General features: G+C 32.4%; 1 protein-coding gene across 2 annotated transcripts; it reads left to right on the forward strand.

Annotated features, from left to right (window-relative positions):
• The first annotated feature begins 2,156 nt into the window (after positions 1 to 2,156).
• On the forward strand, positions 2,157 to 7,324 carry LOC139898734 (glycosyltransferase BC10-like). 2 transcript variants are annotated; one of them, XM_071881503.1, is made up of 12 exons: positions 2,157 to 2,358; positions 3,298 to 3,390; positions 3,594 to 4,103; positions 4,418 to 4,516; positions 4,684 to 4,784; positions 5,042 to 5,113; positions 5,207 to 5,300; positions 5,388 to 5,468; positions 5,758 to 5,817; positions 5,903 to 6,025; positions 6,854 to 6,892; positions 7,006 to 7,324. In XM_071881503.1, exons 3-12 carry the CDS (start codon positions 3,723 to 3,725, stop codon positions 7,114 to 7,116), a joined length of 1,161 nt encoding a protein of 386 aa, XP_071737604.1. In that variant the 5' UTR covers positions 2,157 to 2,358; positions 3,298 to 3,390; positions 3,594 to 3,722; the 3' UTR covers positions 7,117 to 7,324. The 2 variants fall into 2 exon arrangements, with proteins under 2 accessions (XP_071737604.1, XP_071737605.1); XM_071881504.1 differs by lacking the exon at positions 3,298 to 3,390.
• Positions 7,325 to 7,837: the final 513 nt, after the last annotated feature.

Genomic DNA, 7,837 nt, shown 5'->3' on the forward strand with positions numbered 1-7,837 from the left:
CCTCTCATAGGTATCAAAGGCGTAAACATCTTTATACAAGTGTTCTCATGGTGAATGTAGTAAATATAATGGTGTATATATCATTGACTTTAAATCTACGATAGCATTTTTAAGATGTTCACAAAATATATAAGAAAAGGATACCAAATAGGCTATTGATTGGGATCATCCTTATAAGAATGGTCTCATGTTCAAATCTAGCTAGAAGCGGATAACTCAATTAGGTTGTGTGTATCTAAGTAAAATTAGTCGCCCTCCCGAGGAAGCAAAACAGGAAACATATTATACGTTTAAAAAATATAGAGGAAAATTTTGATCCATGAAGCATCAAGCATGAGCTCATCATTATATAACCTTTTTTTTTTTTTTTTTTTTTTTTTTTGGGCGAAAAAACGAATACTCGTATAGAAACGAGGACGTTTTCCAAAGGAAAACACCCTCAACAGAAATTACAAAGGGACAAGGGAAAACGGGAACCTCGCACCTAAAAAGAAACCATTAAAACAGAACTCATCTATAAGCGAGTCCCCTAACATCCCGAAAACCATACAAACATATTAACCAAACAAAAACGGAATAGTACACGAAAATACAAGGACATAAACCAACCGAAGAATACTAAGACGAACCTAAACAATCAACCTCGAGGACCTGCTCTTTTTAATTTTTCATTGGTCATCTCTTTCAAAGAATTCTTCCCGGACCGGTTCTTAATCTTGTAAGATAACACGTTGGATGACCGATCACCCGGTGCACTCTCCCCTTGTTATGCTCTGTCTCTCATAATCTATTTATGTAACAGTTGACCTGAAAAATATTCTGCTACAGGTGTGTTCGGAAAAACTAGGTGTAATGGTAGCTTGAGCCGATTACTATAACTTATATTTCAAGCTAGAAAGGAGAGTTTATATTTCAAGCTATATGCTTGGCCTTATGTGTTATAACTATTTTGTAAACTAATTGTAGTTTTAAGATGTAAAATGACATATGACATATAAAAATAGAAAGTAAATAATATATATATATATAAACAAAACAAATTAGAGGTAATTATGTAATTCACCCTTAATAAGCTTCTATCATCTTTTTAAAAGCTACTTCAAAGTATTTTATTTTTACATAACTTATTTTTTCAGTAACTATTAAAAGTTTTACAATTTATAAACCGGAGATTATAGAAAATATAAGCTTAAGTTTATATAAGTTAATGTGTCAAACTCACCTTAGGTCTAATATTTCTAATATTAAAATATATGAATTTTATGTTTAGAGCTTCGGAATGAGAGGTTTTTCGAGAACCGAAGGTTCCTCCACTCCGCCCTGCCGTTGCCGGTTGCCGTTCCGCAACCTAAGTCACTCCAACAACAACATTCATTTCTCACCATTCCTTGTGCGCTCTTATACAAATTCATCAACTGGGTAACTATTTTCAAAGGGTCATTGACCTAAATGTATCGAGTGAATCTCTCCAATCAAAAAGTTGTGAGTTCAAATCCATAACTGAACATATTTCCATATTCATGTAAAATTCGCTTTGAGTGTATAAGTTTAGCTTAAAAAACTTGCTAACAATGGTATACTAAACCAATACCATGTAAATGAGGTTCAATTTAACATTGAATATTATATTATATAGCTAATAGAATTTACCCAAAAAGAATGATACTTTTTCAAAGATGACATATGATCTAAAATATTTTTGTTTGCGTTATATATTTTAGTCAATAAAAGAATGATTCTTCAAAAAAATTTCTTTACCAACTTTAATTTTAAAATATCTTTGTTTGTGTTATATATTATTCAACAAAATTTATATAAATGAAAACACAGTTTAATGCCAAATACATTCGTATAAATTTCATCAAATAATAATACTATATAACACAAAGAAAGATATTAGAAGTCAAAGTTATTAAAGAAATACTTAAAAAATTAAATAATAATTATTTTTTTAAAAGATATCAAATAATAACTATTAAATTGAGACCGACGAAATACTTGGTTTTTATTTTTGATTACTGCAATATATATAAATATATATATTTAAATTTACTATTTGATATTTGATACCTGAAATGAAATAAACCTTGGCGACTACTATGATTTATCAAGTTGATAAAAGTCAGGTCAACCTTTGTATCCTGGACTATATTTTTGGTTATAGAAACCCACGCCAGAAACAAACATATCAATCGCTCCACTTGCAATAAATAAATCCAATTTTGATTTGATCTGTATCAACTATCAACTTCACCACCACAGCTGCCACTGATTTCAACTGCTATAGACGACGGCTACTTCACCATTAACCGCCGTACCCGTTGTCTCCGTCACCGCTTCTCATTCAGAATTTGATATGTAAGTACATTCACACTCTTTTGATTATCATTTTTATTTTAATTAATTTTCCTTGAATTTCATGATGTATAATAGATCACATCAGATGTTATTTGAGTTAAACTGAAATACTCATCTTTTGTTTTGCCTATAGATCTTTTGATTTTTAAGGGTATTTTGTTTATTTGTTGAATCTGGAGAACCATGTGGATTTAATTCTATCTTTTGTTTTGTTTTATTTTGATTTTTTATTTTAGTTCATCTAGTAACACTTACATGTTAGTACATTATATACTTTGGCCATGTACACAAATCTGAGTTTTGTAAATTTTATTATTTTGAAAAACGATTGCTTAGGTATTGCAAGGGTGTTTATATAAATGATTTTTGTAGTGTTCATGTCTCAATTTATATAATGGGACAATTTGCTAAGATACGTAACATAAGATACATATTTTGATAATGTGAGGTATCTGCTAATATATCATTTTTTGACTGCAGGAGTTAAAAGTTGAATTTTATAATAATTTTAGATTGTAGATGTAGATTTATGTTTTGATGAATCTAGGGACTGGAACATAGTTGAAATATGGCAAGATTGCATTTTTTTTTGATAAAAATTAAAACTTTAACTTTTTTTATTGGCAAAGGTTGAACTTTTTTTTTTTTTTTTTTGGTAGTGTTGTATTTTATCCACAAATCTGTATTAAGCAGTACTGAAAACCTAACCACGTACACATAATTAACCAAGTACACATAATAACTATAGTAATGTGTATATGGGTATGTTTTCAGTACTGTTTTTTAAACATTTGCGAGATATAATGCAGGGTAACTATACAAACAAGGTAACAAAAGATTCAAGATTTGACCTTGTGCTAGCTCTTTTAATCTACTTCTTACCGCATAATCATTATTTCAATATTAGATTAACGAATAAATAAAAAATATTGTTTGCAGATGTTTTCTATTGTTTGGTGAGGTGCTTCTTGGTGCAAAGGTATCCCTAGGCCCACAAGAAAGGTGTATGCCTTCCAAACCAAGGGAAATAATGTATGGAAGATGTAAATTTTTGTATTTCACATGCTAGTATCAATTCATTAGAAATTTATGAAGTCGAATTAGCTATTGTGTTCTTTCAACATCTTACTTAGTTTTCTACTTTTAGCATTGTATTCTAACGTGTTTCTTCTTTGGTTTAAAGCTAATGTTGTTTGATTGCATAAAGTTACAATCTTTATAACTGTGTCTTTCAGATGCAAACATCCTGGAAACGAAGTTATTGATTGGAAGAAAAATACCTTTCTTGTTTGATGCACGCGCTCACAAGTTCTAAATAAATCTTAAAAAAACAAACATTTTCTATTGTGATGCTTTGATACCAAATGAAGACGACTAGAACGTGGCGTGTAGGCATCAAAGATTTTCTAATGACGTCCGGACCTCGGCAACGAAAACATTTTAAAGGGCCAAATTTGGCTATTATATTAGTGTGCTTAGTCAGCATTTTCTTGATTGGAATCTATATATATCCACCTAAAAACTCTGCATCCTGCTACATCTTTTTGTCCCATAGCTGTCCGGAACACGAAAACGCTCCAGCGGTTCCTTCGAGAGAATTAACCGATGAAGAGACTGCAGCCCGGGTGGTTATTAAGGAAATTTTGAAGTCGTCTCGTGTTAACACGCAAAACCCGAAAGTTGCTTTCATGTTCTTGACTCCTGGTCCGTTATCGTTTGAAATGCTCTGGGACAAGTTCTTTCAAGTGAGCTTCCACTTTTTTTTTTTTCTAGAGGTGGCAAAATGGTCGGGTTGGGTGGGTTGCTTATCGGTCAAATTGTAGGAACCTTTTATATGCGTCAAAACATAATACCGTTCGTCCAAATTTTTTCTTTTTATTAAAATAATCTTAGTGTCAAAATTGATTAATAAGGTTTTATTAATTTGATAAATAAGATTTTATTAATTTAGTGCTGTTTGGGCGACTTTTGACACCTTTTTTTGTAGATCTACTATTTTGTTTTACTCTTTTGACCTTTTTGCATGTCGTATCTTATAAAGTATAAACTATTTTTACAGGGCCATGATGGTAGATTCACTGTTTACGTGCATGCTTCACGAGAACCAGTCAGTCATACTAGTCCACACTTTGTTGGTCGGAATATACGAAGTGAAAAGGTATCGATTTTTTAAAGAGATAATGTGTAATTCGTGTTCCTTTATATACGTATGTAACTTAGGTCTAGTATCATCTTTTTTTTATGATCATGAGCAAGGAACATGTATCGGACAATCAACAATCAACATTTTGTTATCATTTCAGAATCTCACTACAATATTTGTAGGTTGACTGGGGGAAAATATCTATGGTCGATGCAGAGAAGAGAGTATTGATGAATGCACTTCAAGATCCAGACAATCAACATTTTGTTTTGTTATCTGACAGGTAAATACAATATTGGTTTTATTTACTTGTAGGTGAGATATAGTTGGAAATTTAAATCATTTCATTATAATAGGATAAATTAAGGCTGTGTTTTTATCTCAAACGGTGACACGGGGTAACAGGGGAGCGAGTTATAGCTGGGTTGAACGGGTCAAATGGGTTAAAAAGTTCCCCAAAGTCTTTCTTGTCGGACATACAACCCTAGAAGTTGTTATATTCAAAGATTTTATCAGTATTATGCTTATGATATTTTGCAGCTGTGTACCACTGCATCACTTCGATTATGTGTACAACTACCTGATCTTCACAAATGTTAGTTTCATTGATAGGTAAGACTATTACTTGTTAAAGATATCTTATATTATATATTTTCATTTTAGTTTTTTCTTTGCTTACTCAATGTCTCTTCCTGCTATCTGTAGCTATGATGACCCGGGCCCACATGGAGCAGGCGGTAGATATTCAGAACACATGTTACCTGAAATTGAATTTAAGGATTTTCGTAAGGGCTCACAGGTAAATTTTTGAGCATGGTGACTTTCTTTATAACCATGAAACTCTCAAGTGTGAATTTTTATTGATAATTTTGATGTACATTTGCAGTGGTTCACTATGACACGACGACATGCTTTATTAATTATGGCCGATAGTCTTTACTACAAGAAATTTCAGCTTTATTGCAGGGTAATTACTTCCATAAACATTCTTATTTCATAAATGAACAGCTAGAAAGTTAGAAATATAAAAATACTGTATAAGTAAACGGGCTGATACAGCTAATATAGTTTGCCTCAGACAAATTAATTTCGGAAATTTTCAAGATTGGAATGGGTGAATAATGACCCAAAATGTATTCAAACTGCATTAAACCTTCTAATTTGCTTTATTTATAGATTATAACCTTTCATTGGCATAACATTATGTTCAAGTTATATTTATAAAGTGTATTAACTTCTTCTTTTGATCTCAACAGCCAGGTTTTGAAGGGCGTAATTGCTACGCGGACGAACATTATTTCCCTACATATTTTAATGTTAGTACTTATAACCTTTTGTTTTATAAAGTTACTTTGGTTTCATATTTAGTTTCTAACATGCTTCTCTATTTACTGTTATAAGATGGTGGATCCTAGTGGAATTGCAAATTGGTCCGTAACATTTGTAGATTGGTCAGAAAGAAAGTGGCACCCGAGATCATATAAAGCGCAGGATATTACTCCCAAGCTACTTAAAAACATTACGGTACTCCTACTTTATCTTTGTTCTTGTCTGCTAATACGACGAGTCAAAAGTCACCGGTAGTGTATTTTATTCTATTTTTAATGCATAAAAAAAACTTATATCATGTTAGGGGTAATGTATGCATAGGCCACCCATTGTTAGAATAGTAATTAATAATTTAGATTTACAGTACTTTCAGAAAAGATTATAAAATGACACAATACTACTAATTTCTAAGCTTCTGTCACATCTTAGGTTGTAAAAATGACAAAAATACCCCTGAATTTACTCAAAAGATTCAACTCTATATAAACTTTCGGAAACATAACAAGTAGAGTCACAATCTTTTTGTCATTTGTTATCTTGTTAAGTTTTGGCCAAAATTGGCTTAAATGAAACACCAATTTGATGATTGGATGGTCTTAAATGTTGTTTTGATGTTTGGTTGATTTTATGTTGCCTTTTATAATTTTTTGCTCGCCTACATATATGCATTTTCTAATCTTGTTTAAATAAAATGTAAGTTAGATTACAACTACATTAAAGAATGAAGTTAGTTCAATGATATCTGTCTATAACTATCAATAAAGATTTTAGCTTTTTGGCAAAAACTGTTTTAGCCTACTCTTTTTGAGTTTTGACCCATTTCCAACCCGCTAGCCCATTTAAAAATACAGCAGACACATTTGGCTACAACTAAATCACACGATTCATGTAAAGTATGCCAGCTTGGTACAGACAAAAGTTTCGACTAAATGAGTTACCCCAAAGTAATCATACGCACGCTTCATCGTGCACCAAAATTATATATTATATGCGTGACTAATTAGATGCTATTTTGCACTGCAGTCTTTTGATACTTGCCTACATTTCACAAGTGATGCAAAGGTAAGAACTTTATCTTTTCTACCTCGTAACAAAAGAAAATATTTGCATCTTAATGGGTCACAACCGCAACATTTTTAAACGGGTAGTTATCTCATATTTGCTTACTGTTGCAGAATACTGTGTTAAAAACGCCGTGCATGTGGAATGGAATGCAGCGGCCTTGCTTCCTGTTTGCAAGAAAGTTTTTTCCGGAAACATTGGATAATTTGTTGGAGCTTTTTTGAAATCGCAAAATAACTTAGACATTGTAATTTATGGATCGATTCACAAACTGAATCCAACCCGTATTCTTGTTGATTCTTGTATACTAAGCTGCAATTCCTATATGCATGTGTCGTGTGTGGTGCCCATTTGATGAGGCTCCCTGAAATTTTATGGATATCATTTTGAAATCTATTTAGATTTGGATAGTTAAAAGTTATGTATTTTATGTGGTGCACAACAGTTTTAATATTTTTGACACTCTTTCATGAGATGTGTGTAACATATATGTGAGGGCTCAGGAAGCCATACTACCGAAAAATAATACTCTTTTGTAAAGGATCAAGAGGCTTAAATCCAGCAACATTACATTAATAGACATGCTTGAATGTTCCCAACCAGGGATGTAAAAGTGGGCCGCCAGAGTAGGGAGGTAGCCTGATCTGACTATGTCAAAGTTGTTGAAAAAGGTCGGTCAACGATGGTCAACACGTTAGATTAACTCGAATCGTCACCAAATTTGCTCTTACTATACGGCTCTTGATCGACATTGCCGCTAGATCTGCTTGATCGAAAATCCCCATTGCCGCCAATTTCTAGCCACCGATAGTGGTGGTGGTGGTCAAACCAACTGTTGGTGGTGAGAGGTTGTTTGTTTGGCTAGAAAGTGTTTTTTGAATTTTTGAGGTGAGATGATTGTGATGTGAGATAATCATTTTGTTAGTAGTGAGGTGAGATGATTGA

The sequence above is a fragment of the Rutidosis leptorrhynchoides genome, chromosome 3, assembly GCF_046630445.1.
Source record: "Rutidosis leptorrhynchoides isolate AG116_Rl617_1_P2 chromosome 3, CSIRO_AGI_Rlap_v1, whole genome shotgun sequence".
NCBI lineage: Eukaryota > Viridiplantae > Streptophyta > Magnoliopsida > Asterales > Asteraceae > Rutidosis > Rutidosis leptorrhynchoides.